This window comes from Rhodnius prolixus, unplaced genomic scaffold, assembly GCF_049639745.1.
Source record: "Rhodnius prolixus isolate KJV_2025 unplaced genomic scaffold, Rpr scaffold_7, whole genome shotgun sequence".
Lineage (NCBI taxonomy): Eukaryota > Metazoa > Arthropoda > Insecta > Hemiptera > Reduviidae > Rhodnius > Rhodnius prolixus.
In genome coordinates, this window is record NW_027411582.1 from 1300918 (window position 1) to 1315263 (window position 14346).

Below are 14346 nucleotides of genomic sequence, written 5' to 3' on the forward strand. Positions count from 1 at the left end.
AATTCCTGAGAAATTTAAAATGTTTTCTTAAGATCCACCAATTTTTCCTTTCCTGGTTTAAATTGTTCTACAGAATATCTCTATAGACTGGTTCATCCATCTTTTTTAAAAAAAACCAAAAGCTCCCCAAACTTTACAAGTTAAATTATGAAAGAAGTCATTTTGTTTTTCCCCCTAAATTCTGCATTTTCTTTTCTCCTAACGAAGAAGTTTGCAGAAGGGAATGTTCAACAAAAAGTTAAAAGTATTGGGAAGAAATAATCATTAATGATGAAGCTAAGGAAATGGAACATAATAAATATGCTCTTAATAAAATATTCTTAGAAGAATTTTTAAATGAAACTTGAATGAAACATAATCATTCGAAAATGTGTAAGGAGCTATCAGTGAGAAAAATCACAAAAAGTGAAGAAAATTTGTAAAGTGGCAATTCTACTTGAGGGTTTTTGATTGCTTTCTGTCGGCCTTCACCGAGCTACGACTTCATAAGAAGTTTACAAGTGTAGAAAGTAATTTAAATTCAAACAGACTTGGTGCTAATATTTGGCTTAGAGCGAATTACATATTCATCTGATTTTCATCACAAACAATTTAATAAAAAAATACTACATTGTGTTAGAATTAAAATTGAGCTGTTAACAATCATGTAATTTATGTGCATTATTTATTAAAAACCTGTATGAAAGCCTTATACCAGAGTTAATTTACAGATGTGTTGAAGTACATATGTTTTGAAAGTACACATAATTAAACAATTCACAGAGATTGATTTTGAAATTTTTTTTATAAACAAAACACCAGGCCTGCATTGTTTTAAATATTCTTCTCCGACTTATAGAAAGCACTAGTGTAAATCTTATTTCAGCAATTTTAATAAAACAACTCAATGATGGCCTCAACCAGGTAATTCATTAATAAAAATGAAACAATAATTGGATATAGTAAATAACAACAATAAATGCATTTTATGTACATATATTGCCAATCAACAGGAACAAATCAACAACAGACAAAAACGATTTGGAAGTTCTAAAAATACTGTACAAAAATGATCCAACGAAATTTGTGCCAAAACTATATAATTTTAAAGTGCCCAAAGATATTTATATTAATGACATTGCACTCGCCAATTCTCCACCATTTTGGGTGTTGGTAGACCATCTAATTGGAGTAGTCTGGAAACTTTATTCTAAGGAGAAAGATGGCAGGAAGCTAGGTAAAAAAGAAAAAAAAAGTTTTTCAATACTTGTTGGCGAATAAGATTTTGTTTTTGTTTTAATAAGGTTCTGCTCTAAGATTCAGAATGCAGCAAAACGTTTTAAAGAATTTGTTTTCTGGCTGCTCATTCTTAAGATGTAAGTCTTGAGTCATATCTAAGTTCTTATCTATGTCCAAAGTTAGAAGTTCAAAACCTCTAAACCAGGACAATAAAATAAATGAACTAATTTTATATCAATGGCTTTATTTAACTCATAAGTTTACAAAATAAAAACTTATTTACCTTTTTATTTTTTTTTTATATACCTCTCCGCTTTATACACATTTAAAAAAAAATTATTAAAATTAAAATATAAAAGTTAAACTGATTTAAAATACCAATTGCTCCATGAGTGTTAAAGATGCTGTTATCTTTTGATCAACCACGAACCAGAGTTTTGTATGGAAGAGCCCAAAGTTCCATCTTGGCTCAAACTCAAATTAATCTAAAATCTGTTGGCAACTATTAAACTGCTTTTTGGGTCAAACCAATAGTTATCACTGATTAAAACATCAACAAATTTACATCACCCCTATAATATTTATATATCAAACCTGATGCAAAGAACTAGGAATAACTTAGAAGAACTAAGATGAACCAAAGTTTATTGGTTGTGAATAACTTGAACAATATGAAAGGTTAAGCTAAACATAAACTACTTACAAAAGTTCTTCAATGTAAAATATTGTCACGATGTTATTAGTAATGAAATAAATTAGCATTTTCAGGACATAAATATATATTCTTTAAGGAATCATCCAATTGCAGTGGGCCTTGGAATTTATTAAAATGATCAAAGACGATAATGGAAATCTGACAAAGACACTGGAAGGTGTGAAGAATACCATAGAAGAAGCTCTAATACTTAAATATGCTAATTTACCTATAGACGAAAAAAAACCTCAAGATGCAGATCAAGGTATTTGACAAGGATTTGAAACAATATTTTTAATTAGTAGATATTGGATCATGTTTAGAACGATACATTAACTCCGATTAGAACGTGTTCTTTGCATTTGCATTTACTATTATTAGAAATAGTAAAAGAAACAAAAGTTGAAATGTTGCCACGTTTGTTTAGCGGCAGAAGAGGGTAAAAAATTTGCAGATGGTAATCAGCCTAGATTTGAAGGGCTTCCACAAACTTCGCGGAATGCGTCGTTTTCATTGAGAGACGTTATGTCTCGCAAAAACAAACATGGAGATGAAAAAAAGGTATGCATTCATTTTTTTTTGGTATTTATTTGTAATAGAAAAGTAGTAAGTTCAATGAGTTTCTGCCGTCAAAAACTTGTCGCTATCCCACTGGTCCTCTCTACTCGTAACTGCTTCATTCTTCAATTTTTCTTGCATTTTTAATTTTAATGCATTAAGAAGTACAGATGTTTAGTATACTTTAGTACATACCTAGCTTAGAGAAGTCAGGTATGACTTCAGTCATAATTACCATTTACTAAGCAATTACCATTACCGAATGTGAATATGTACTTTGATTGCGATCTGTAAATTTTTAACAGGAGGGAGCCACTTACAGTTGAAATTTTTAAATTAATTAAAAAGTAACCCTGTAATTAAGACAATTTAAATGAATTAAATTATTATCAAAATTAACAAAAATACTTTAAATTTTAAAAAATACAATTGTTTTTCATGTTTCATTTTTAGAGTCATTAAACCGCTGCCTAAATCGAATACATCACTGCTTATTTTTAACCTTTCCATGCATGCAGGAGATTGTTTTGTTTTTCGAAATGATACTGTCAAAAAAGTAAATTTTCAAAAGAATAAGTGATTATAAGGTGATATTTTACAATATAATTAGACTATGTCATTATACGATGATCTGGATACCTTGCGGCAAAAATCGGATGAAGTGGCAGGTTGGTCATCTGGCATTAAACTATTCCAATCGCAATTACAAGTGAAAAAAGCGGCCAGTTCCACTAAAAGGGATGGCATGAAAAAGGTAACCAGTGTGCTAGCACCAGTTTTTGATTTGAACTCTAAAAAAGATGAAGAAGGTGATGATGACATTAAAGATATATTCGGTGGATATGGGGACGACATGGACTGGAATTTTAGCGGTGAGGAATACGATCCGCTGTGGCCAAATGATTACGAGAAGGTTGTTAAGGATTTGAGAGAGTTACGGGAGAAGGAGAAAGAGAGGGAAGACGAAGAAAGGCAGAAGAAGCGTGAAGAGAGGAGGGTTAGGGAGAGCAGGTTCGAGCCTCTGGTAGAAGGTGCAGCTGTATCCACGCCAGCCAGCGCCAGCACACCTCCTAGAGTGGAGGAGGACAATGAAGAAAAACCAGTTTCTTCTAGAGGCGGTGCAGCCATCGCTCCTCCGCCTTCTTTAATGGAACAGGTTATACCCAAAGCGTACGGGGCTTCTGTTGCTGCCAAAATTATGGCAAAATACGGTTTCAAGGAAGGTCAAGGACTTGGGAAGAAAGAGCAAGGTATATCCATGGCCCTGCAGGTAGAGAAGACTTCCAAAAGAGGCGGCAGAATAGTGCACGAGAAGGACATAATGCCCCCTCCTCCGCCAGCAATGCCGCCTCCACTCGGTCCCATCGCAAACGCACCCGTCGGCGTTACACCTCTTTCACCGCCTAGACCAAGTTCGCCCAAACAACAACAACAGCAGCAGCAAGCATCCATCACCGAAATAATGAAAGCCCCATCGAAAGTGGTCTTATTGAAAAATATGGTCGGCCCTGGAGAGGTTGACGATGATTTAGAACCAGAAGTTAAGGATGAATGTAACACAAAATATGGCGAGGTAGTGCGTGTTATCATTTATGAATTACCTAACGCAGAATCTGAAGAAGCCGTTAGAATTTTTGTGGAATTCAAACGTATAGAATCAGCGATTAAAGCTGTAGTAGATTTAAACGGACGCTTTTTCGGCGGTAGACAGGTGAAAGCTGGTTTCTACCCCTGGGAAAAACTGGAAAATCTAGAACTGCTTGGTTAATGTGAGATAAATGTTGGTGTAAAATTTATATAAACGAAGTCAGTGAATCTTTGAACGGTGTATTTTTTTGAGACAAAGTTACTATGTACTTTGCTTTTTTAAAAAAATAAAAAATGTGTTAGTGCAACTGTTTTTATTTTTCCAGAAATGTACATGTATTGTCCATTAATAAATAATCTACAAAAGATGCATAATTGTATCGATTAAAGTTTGAAAATAGTAAAATTATTAATCGTATTAACATGAAATGTTAATACCTAACATTACATCCGATGGTAAATTAATTGTTCCATACCAGCAGTTACATTTTTGTACGTAAATCGAAGTGGTCTAATATTGTTGAACATAATTTTATAAATAATACTTTTATATGTAATTAAATATTTTATATTCCTTGATGTTTTCCTTCATTGTATTGTTTTTTGAGTTGAATGCCTTTTTTTGGTGCCATTAAGTTAGTCAAAAAATTGAGTTTGTTTTTTCTTTTTATTAGGAATGCCGTAAAATCACTTTTAAAAATCTTACACCTACAGGTTAGATCATTTTGAAATAAATTAATATAAGAACAATATCTCAAAATATGTAAGTGATAAATTCAAATTGCCACTAAAAAAGGTATACATACACACGTTCCTGACGTAAATTTTGCAAAACTAAAAAGTTAGACCGTTATAAGTAAAAACTTTTTTTTTGCAGTTCTCTTGGAAATGAAATGACCGCTGCTGTTAGTTTTTTAGGGATGAAACTTACATAAATTAGCCTTAAGATTAATGCTTTTTAGTTTTTGATTTGTCTGTTTTACATTTTTTATTTTACAAATAGTTTTACTTTTATATTTTTTTCGTTTTTCATAATACAGGCACTCCCACTAGTATCTGCAGATCTGCCACTGGATGGTACAACAGCACCATCAGGCCAGTGCTCGAATACAGCTATCCCGAAACCCAGTAATCCACCTGGTAGGTAACTTAGACGTTATGTTAATTGGTTCTTGGCTGCTTGCAAACTTTACCACTCTTTCCAGATTGATACAGTGTTGGAAATTTGTTGGGTAAATTATTCGTTTGATTTTTAAAAAGCATAAAGTGAAATTAGTATTCATAAGTTCAACATTAGGTAAACTCTTGCCTTCCAGTTTGATCATGCAGCGATTCTCGCCTAGACACTGTAAGACTATATGAAATGTTATTAAATTATATAGTATAAACAGAACTGTCAGATCATTATTTGAAAAAAAAACCTGCTAAATATTTTTCACAGCTTCTACAATGTTTTTACTCTAAAAGTCTCAAAAGTTCTTGTTCAAATCCTGTTTCAATTTGTTGCAATTTACTATCGTTACGTAATGCTGGCCACGCAATCTTACACAGAAGAACAGTGGCAACTCAGTTTTTATTTTATAGGAGGGATAATGAATTAAACAGTCTATGCAGCAGATTTTTTTAAGACCAATTCGAGGCAAACAGCACTAGCCAATTTTAAAAATTTAAATTCCATCATGGTAAACGTCTAAAGGACAGCGATGTTACTAAAAATATGCCTGCTTTAAATTTGTCCTAAAATTATAACTAATACCAGCTCAGAAACCAGATTTGAATCCAGTTGAACACATTTGAATCAAAAACGTTTAGCAGCAGGAAAGACCAATTAAAAAGAAAGAAGATTTGAAAAGTAAGAATTGATTCGGTGAAATGAGTAAATTGAAACTTCTTTTACAAAAGTTGGTTTATTCTTTTATATAAGCCTAGATTAAATTAGGGCGGCCTCAAGGCCTACGCCACCGTGACCCCTATGGATCTATTGTGGCTCCCCGACCTTATATAAACCTAACTACTTGAACTAAACAGGGAGCAAAGCAGGCCTTCAGCTTAAAAAGCATAAAAGATAAATATACTAAAGATTAGTTCAGATATTTTTCCATCTGTGCAATGTTTGAACTTTGAATATCCGTTATGAACATGACTTTTTCCTACTACTATCCTGAATGTTCTTAATTACAAATTTTCTTCATATTCCGGACATTTCAGCCATATTTAATTCCTTTCACTTTTGAACGAATCTTCCATACCTCTCTTATAGAAGCGCCCTTAACTGAATTCTGAAAACGTTACCTAGAAAATAAGTAAATTTATTTATTTATAATCATTTTTGCTTTAAAAAAAAGAAATTAAAATTATATTGAATATTATTAACTATTGAAGTAACTTGAATATTTTATTGTAAATAAATGTTATATTTTTGGACAATAATTCTTTTCAATTTACTGTTTTCTTTATTCTACAATTATAATTTATGCGGATTTCAAAGTAAACCTCTGTATTTCTAGTAAAAAGTGGGTAAAGTGCATGTAGTTCACCTAGTAATAGTAAGAGAAAACAAAAAGATAGTTGAATCAAGAAGTTTTCTGATTTAACAGGTAAAACCATGAAATCGGATGACATTCTGAAATATCTAATATTCTTGAAGAAGGAACAAATAATTAGAATAGCAAAGGAGAAACAAGAATTGGAAAGAATTGAAGAGTAAGCATCTTTATAAGAATTTCATCATTATGTTGAACCCAATTCCTTCTTGAAAACATCTATAAAACAAATTTTTTCTGGACAATGATAAAAGTAAAAGTTATAATTAAATATATATATGTAATGTGCGAAGTAAATAAACAAAAATATCACGCGAAAACTCTGCACTATTGCAAGCAGATTAAGTAAAATTCTAAATGCTTGATACGTATTAGTTTCAGTTGATCTTTAAATGCTAAAAAAAAAAAGAAAAGAACTGTCAAATAGAAATCCAAGTAATTAGTGTTTTGTCTACTAATAAATATGTTCTTTTTTTCCTCTCTCGTACGCAAGCGCCATCAATCAAGTGGAAGCTGGACATTTTGACATTGAATCTTGGGTTAAAAAGAACGAGGAATCTGTTCATTCAAAAGAAATGGATTCGACGACAGATGGGATAGAAGAAGTGGAAACCGAAAAAGTAGAAAGCGATGCCGAGATACCTAAGGAGCAAAAATCGCAAAAGTAATTAACTTAGAAAACAGAGAGAGATCCAAATCGTGTTTTCAATATTAACAATGGCCCAAAGGAAAAATAATAGAAAACACCGACGAAATTAGTAATTAGCCGAAACTTCTGCAATCAAAAAATGTATATAAATACAATTTATACTAACAAAAACTGTTTTGAAAAAATTTAATTTTTTAAAAAAAGTTATTTTTATGAAAGAATTATTTTAAGTTCATTTTATTTTTGAGGGCCGTTCAAGGAAATAGCCTTTACAAGTTGAACTACTAATTTATTTTTTATTATATGCCCATTTTCGACTAGGACAATAGTAAATCGCTCCAAATTATTTAAATGAGATTAAAAAATTTCACTTTCCTTCGTAGATTTTTCAGTTTTTTCTTTTTCCGTGAAGTTTTTAGATTTTAAACTTAGGATCGAAGATTTGCGAGGAATCGGTCGAATAAAACAACTCGTCTCTTTGCCAACGTTTCCACAAATGTCCTCTTCAGGGCGAGTTGTTTTATTTGACAGATTCCTCGCAAATCTTCCATCCTAAGTTTAACAATTTACGGTCACGAAACCAATATATTCATACTTATAGATTTTCTTATTTTGTACCCACAATTAAATGTTTCTGTAACTCTAACCATATTAGAATAGGCTGCTACACTGTTACAGTCCCACTGGAGCAGTTCCTAGATTGGGTGCCCTTTAACTAGAACATGTGCAACTTAAGTTTGATGATATTACAAAATTGTGTATTTCTTAAAGCCCACAAGCTAACTAAGCCTTCACCCATATCATCTTAGACGCTCTGAAATCTGTAAAAATTCTTCAAAACCCTAATGATTTTCGTTAAATCAAACTAATTATTACATAATAACAATGAGAAGTGGATTTCTTTAGAATTCTTAACATCTAATTCTGAGATTACAGGTTCGAATGCAGCGCGGGCTGCCTATAGATTTTCTCATCCTAAGAACCTGTTACAGCTCAACGTCCATTGATGGTCAGTACTGTCTGTAACAAGAGAACCCTTTTCAGAGGACTGCATACATAAAAGGGCGCCAATGACCTCTCGATGTTGAAGCTGAAAATAAACAAGGATTTTGTTAGATATTTATTATACTGTAATTTATTATTTATTTATACGATTATATACATAGAATAGCAGTGTTCATCTTTTTTTAGGTGACTGATTTAACCAATGTCAGTCATATATTTTTATATACTCGTACTTTGTCGAACCTTCGACCTAGCGACTAAGTTAACTTCAGGGCTATGGAATATTGGACAGAAAAGATTTCATTTTACATACAATATAATTAATAAAAATGTTATTTTTAAATCACTAATATGATAATTACTTAAAAATGTTGCTTTACTTTTTATATGAATAAAGCAGTGGTTCCCAATTTTTTTTCATTAAATTAACAGCAAAACCATCTGAATATCGGTATCGAATCATTCGATATTATATTGGTATCGAAAAAATACTGCAGTATCGAATGAGTACTTAATTCTTGTCAATTTATATGTTATTCAGTTTTATTATAATAATTTTGTAATTAAGTTGTAGGAATCATTTATTATATTTTTTTTTTCTCATTAAATATATCTGTATAATTTTTATATCTTCCGCCATAATAACTTCTTTTTTGCGTACCCCTAAACAATCTTTCACGAACCCCAGATTGGGAACCGCTGGAATAAATGAATGAAGCTTCTTTAAGTAAGAAAAAGAAGTTCGAGTGTACATCTTGTGATATACAAGTATTACAAAAATTAAATTTCTAATTTTGAGTTTGGAGCATTCAATCGAATTCGGTTTACTGAGAGTACAAAAAAAATATATATATTCTTAATAGTTTTAGACAAACTTCGATTTTCTTTAGCTAGATATACGTATTTATACAAGTAACTTTAATTGGAAACATTTTCTCTAGTAAATTCAGCGAGGTATTTCTGGGAAAAGAGGGGCGGGTAGGTACCAGTTTCTGGGATACATGGTCCTAATTCTTGTGTACTGTTTCAGGAGGTTAAATGTGTTGCTAAAAAATTGAGTTAAAAAAGAAAATTCAATATATTTTCACTTTCTGGAAAATGTTTTCCAAGTTTTTGTGTAGTTTTTTCTATAAGTTTTCGGTACTTACATATTAACGCCACCGCAGCTACAGATTTGGCGGGTTTTTAAGTGCCGCCAATCTACACCTAAAATGTTTTGCGACAAATCATAAAATAAAAGACTTTATTTAAAAACAAAGTAGTCAATCGGATTTCGGTGGAAAATGGGCCGATATAGAGTTTAACTTAGGTTCAAAACAGTCTCTATATTTTCCTTCACCTGATGCTGTCGCCATATGAACTCTGATAAATAAGATTCTAAATAATGTCTCGCTGCCCCCCTATGTCTCTTGTTCGCATTAGCGCAACTTCTGCTGCGGTGGCGTTAATACGTAAGTACCAAGTTTTCTAGAGAAATGAATATGGAGTTGATTCCCTATAAAGATTACATTTGAAGTTATGTACAGACTGCATAACTACATAGTTTTGTAAGTGTGACTCATATAGTTGGAGTTGTGAAGAAAATTTGTGAGTTAGAACTTTAAGAACAGCATTGTGAAAAAGTCGTGTGAGTGTGTCACACTAAGATTCTGGATTAAATGGAAGATTTTATTTTGATTCCAATTGAGGTTGGCCACTCACCTCTAAGCATAAGCAGATCTAAGAGAAAAGATTTACTTGCTGCTAAATAGCAGTAGAGGGAATAGTTTCAACAGATTACAAAAAAGTGGTTCTCTGGTTAATGGTGGCGCACTTTTGAATTGTCTAGTTCAAGGAATACTGTATTCTCAAGCAAATTAATGTTAAAAGAGAAAGTTTGATTATACAATGACAATTCATTCAGAAAAGAGTAAGTTTGGTGAGCAAATCTCATTTTTATTTTAGTTTCGTTAGAGATTCATCATGCTCGCAGAAGGTTTTTGTGCGGATGCACTACCCGCATTCCGGCCAGCACGGTAAAAATTTAATTTACCTCCGTAGAAGAAAATATTTGATACGAAATTCTCTTCACATCATTCATTCAAGAAATAGGGATGAATACCGTATACCTGAAATCGTATGTTAGAAAAATTGTTTGATAACACATGTACAACACATGATATTTATTAACTTAAATTATTTACTTTCCGAATCCACTTACACACTACACAAATCTACAACCAGAATTCAATATTAGCAAGTAATACAAATAACTAAAACAAAAATCTAAAAAGGGGGAACAAAAGTTTTTAGCATACACATCTATATTTATTGTTATACAAAGCATGCAAAGAAAATTTCCACTTCATAGTCGAATTCTAAATACCTAGAATGAGAAGGGACGGAGTTAAGCATTGGATCGATCCCAGGTTCAGACCAAGACGAGCCCGTTCTAATACAGGTAAACTGGTATTTCATTATTATTGTTTACAAATGCTGAACTATCAATATGGTAGCAAAATCGTGATAATATGAGTTATAGTTTACGAGAATTTCGGATACAATTGGACATCGGTTTGAAAGGTACAAGCTATCTTGCGTAGGCGGGATTCTAATCGTATACAGTGGCTACAAAAAATAATGTAAATGATTGATCGATTAAAGTGGTTTCCCAATTAAAATGAACTTGAATGTAAAAAAAAAAAACATCAAATGTACCGTACTTCCGTAGAGTTCAATCGTAAACTCGTATATCAATGTTTTAACAATAAACAGGTTCGAACCACCAATTTTGGTGCCGAAGATACGAAAGCAGTAATCTCTCCATCAGTTTCAATCAGAGGGTAGTTAAAGAAATTAACCTGAATGAGAATGGCTTCTTATGATTAGGATTAGGTAAAATGCAAAAACACCCTTCACCCTACTCCAAGTATCAGGGACATACCCTTGCACAAAGATGTTATACATCCCAAGAAGGGGCTCTAGGAAAAAAACCTTTTTCTCCTGAAGCGCGATGCGATAATTACTATCCGCCTCAAGGAACTTATTTGGTGCCGACATCTCAATGCGAGACACGAGCGTTCCTGATAAAAAAACTCGAGTTGCCAGCTCAAGAGCAGCTGACCGTTCAATCGAAGGAGGAGTTTGTGCCTTCTACCAAACCAAAAACAAGGTCTCCAAAGTCTCAGTCGGTAAAGAAATAAGCCTGCCAAGACGACTCCTGTCCGATTTCAAAGAGGAAAATAAATATTACTTTAAAATACTATGGAGTTTGGCCACTGGCTGCATAATTTCCAGCAAAGAGGTAAAAGTTTCCCAAGATTCGTTTTGGCTCTCCTAATCTCAGCCTTGAATGCCCTCTGAGCACACTTACATTAACAATCCCAGCAGCAGATTGAGAACGCCTGCTTCGATTCCGGGTACGTCTGCCTTTAGGAAGCAATTGGGTTAGTCTGGGAGACCACCCCTCGCAGCCCGCTAATTGTTAAAACCTAAAAACAAAAGGAAGCTCACGTTCACTGCAATAATCTCTAAGTCCCTTTGCCATGGAGGTAGGGGGTTCACTGTCACGAGAAAAGTACGCAAATGCAACTATTGCTCTAAACTTAAGTGAGGATAAAATATGAATGTTACTTACAAAATCGCTGCAGAGTTCTCGGAAGATTCATCGTCTTTTGATGGAACCGATAATTCTTCAATCTTCCTTATCAAATTCACAATGTCCGTCAGTATATCAAATCATTTTTGTTGATAGTAATTCCTATCTCTTCATTCCTAGTTAATGTGGGTTGTTTTTTAAGGGCAGTAATCGTCTGGCAGAAACACTCCTGCATCTTTCTCCATTTGCTTTTTGATTTCTCTTAGTTTTTTCTCTTTTAGCTTAGTTAAAAATAAAAGGAATCCGTTTTGCGGCCCAGATAATCATTGCAGTCATGACCTGGGCGAAAGATGAAATGATTTCGCGTTTTTTGTACTGAGTCACCGTTTTCCACCCATTGCTTAGATTCCTGTTTCGTTTCTGACGTACATTGTAGACTCATGTCTCATCCTCTGTATATTGCAGATTATGAGGGACTGATATAAGCTGCGGCCAAGTAATTAAAATTAATATAATTTTTTGCGACAATTTTAAGCAGTTACTTTATGTTATTGTGCAGGATCCGCAGGTAGTGGTGCTTCAGGATCAAGGCCAACTTCCACTGGAGCAGCGCAGCCATGTCCTCCTTCCACTTCCTCAGCATACGTATCCACCGGTCCATCAGGAGCTGGCGTTGGAGGTAACAAGCATTTTCATACTCTCCTAGAATTGCAAAAAAACTTGATTGCGTTGACAAAATAGAATTGGGCACTTACAGAGCAAAATGTTTAAATTTAACGTTCTAAATATAAACGAAAAACAATAAAATAAAAATAGAATATTTGAACATATGACAAATAAAAGTGATAACTTCTAAAAAATAATGAGGAAATAGACATAAATATTTAATATATAATGTTATAAATAAATTGAATGATCATCTAAGTTAAGCGTTCTAAAGAAAAAAAAGATTACACCATCTTCATAACGCTGATTATAATCTTTAAAATATTATGAAACGAACTAAAAGAGAGCTTTCAGTTTAGTTTTGTTATACAAAATATAGGGCAGAACACGAAAGTGCGATAAAATGTAACCTCCTCTGCATCAGGGCCATTGCGTAGTTATCAGTTGTTAAATTGTTTGAATTTAAAAGCAGTGTGTCTGAAAGTTAAGGTCGAAGATATTTTCCCAAAATTCCAAGTTGTGCTTTAAGCTGTAGTGTAAAGTCTGACGAATTATATTCCAATTTAGTCCAAAAAAAAAAAATCATTAAATAAAAATATATACTCTTTTGTTTAAGCCTGCCTTTACAGAATTTGCCTACAAATTTGACACAATTGGTTAGAATTTTACAGATTTTGGTTCATTTGAGCTTTTTTTGGGTCACAAAGAATCAATCTGGGATTCTGAATTAAAAAAAGCACATCAATCTCAAATAAAACATAATTTACCGCAGTGAAAATTGTGGTCTAGAGTGGGTTGGTAGTATTGGATAGTGAATAATAGAGGTCATCTTTTTTTTTTTTTTTTGCGCATCAACAGCTGAGGTTATTAGCGCCCGGAGCTTTTTCCAGTGCACTGCCGGCCTCCGGACAGTGTTCTCTCGTTACAGACAACACTGTCCATCACCGGACAGTGAGCTGTAAGAAGCTCCTAGGAAGAGAAAATCTAAGGGTCAGCTGCTGGATTCGAACCCGGGACCTCCGCGTGGGAGTCCAGTATGCTAACCGCATAGCTAATCCCTTCCCTTGGTCATCTATTATGGAGAGTTTCTAAATCGCAATTCATACCAAAGCAAACAGCAAACTGACTTACTCGCTGCACACATCTAAATTCAATTTTTTAGCTTTCCATAATTATAGTAGCGTATGTTAAGTATAACAATTGCGTCGAATTTTCATAGTTGATTTTTTCTCAGAACATATCTATTTAGAGGTTTCTATGGAGAATAAAAGTGATCTTTAGAAAAGCTTGAATGAAAAAGGTAGCTGAAAAAAAAAAAAATCAACAAATTGCACGAAGCTCTCTCATTATATTAAGTTTGCGTTCTATCACGGAACACGTCTCTGTCTTAGCAATGGAAAAGCGGGAACTTTTTGGATTGGGAACTGGATGGTAGAAGGAGGAGAGGCCGCCTGAGACTTGCTTGGAGGTCTGTAGTCGATGAAAATATGACAGAATATTTGGCGAGAAAGCCTCAATTTTGGGGAAACTCCTTAGAAAAAAAAAGTGGAAAAGCTATTTTATTGAATGGACTTGTCCTTTTTTGATATTTTCTCTAAAATTACTCCAAAGGTTTTTCTTTGAACTTGCAAAATTTGCAAACTAATGCACACAGCGTAATGTCATCAAATTAATATCTGCTGTGTGCACTTTTTGGACATTTTGACTATTATGACTAGTTTACTTATCAAATTTTCGTAAAAAAAGACATTTATGTGACTCTAAGCATTTTACGGTGAATTGTGGTCACTAAAAAACAAAAAATATGTGCATCACCCAGAATATTGTCGAATAAATCCTAAAAAAACTA

The 14346-nt window shown here is 33.3% G+C and overlaps 3 protein-coding genes and 1 long non-coding RNA gene across 9 annotated transcripts in view; 3 read left to right on the top strand and 1 right to left on the bottom strand.

Annotated features, from left to right (window-relative positions):
* The first annotated feature begins 185 nt into the window (after nt 1–185).
* On the top strand, nt 186–7420 carry LOC141446667 (uncharacterized). Of its 2 annotated transcripts, none has more exons than XR_012453815.1 (7): nt 186–903; nt 993–1216; nt 2010–2177; nt 2340–2473; nt 5098–5197; nt 6655–6853; nt 7094–7235. XR_012453815.1 is itself a non-coding variant. In XM_074113308.1 (7 exons), exons 1-7 carry the CDS (start codon nt 887–889, stop codon nt 7266–7268), a joined length of 924 nt encoding a protein of 307 aa, XP_073969409.1. In that variant the 5' UTR covers nt 186–886; the 3' UTR covers nt 7269–7420. The 2 variants fall into 2 exon arrangements, 1 of the variants encoding a protein (XP_073969409.1); XM_074113308.1 differs by having other exon boundaries at nt 6655–6760; nt 7094–7420.
* On the top strand, nt 2939–4636 carry Spf45 (splicing factor 45). The gene has a single exon (XM_074113303.1). The coding sequence runs from the start codon at nt 3084–3086 to the stop codon at nt 4236–4238; it is 1155 nt and encodes a 384-aa protein (XP_073969404.1). The 5' UTR covers nt 2939–3083; the 3' UTR covers nt 4239–4636.
* Nucleotides 6447–12986, bottom strand: LOC141446671 (uncharacterized). Of its 2 annotated transcripts, XR_012453818.1 has the most exons (4): nt 12786–12986; nt 11871–12533; nt 11607–11724; nt 6447–8339 (listed from the first exon to the last, which is right to left on the bottom strand). It is a non-coding gene; the product is annotated as an uncharacterized lncRNA (long non-coding RNA). The 2 variants fall into 2 exon arrangements; XR_012453819.1 differs by lacking the exons at nt 11607–11724; nt 12786–12986 and having other exon boundaries at nt 11871–12393.
* The window catches only part of LOC141446654 (uncharacterized), a 28092-nt gene continuing 24168 nt past the window's right edge, over nt 10423–14346 (top strand). For 3 of the 4 annotated variants that reach the window (XM_074113265.1, XM_074113266.1, XM_074113263.1), the window contains exons 1-2: nt 10423–10694; nt 12391–12510. In XM_074113265.1, the coding sequence (XP_073969366.1) occupies nt 10625–10694; nt 12391–12510 (190 nt within the window). In that variant the 5' untranslated portion in view covers nt 10423–10624. The remainder of the gene's footprint in view (nt 10695–12390; nt 12511–14346) is intronic. The other variant, XM_074113262.1, reaches the window with a different exon arrangement.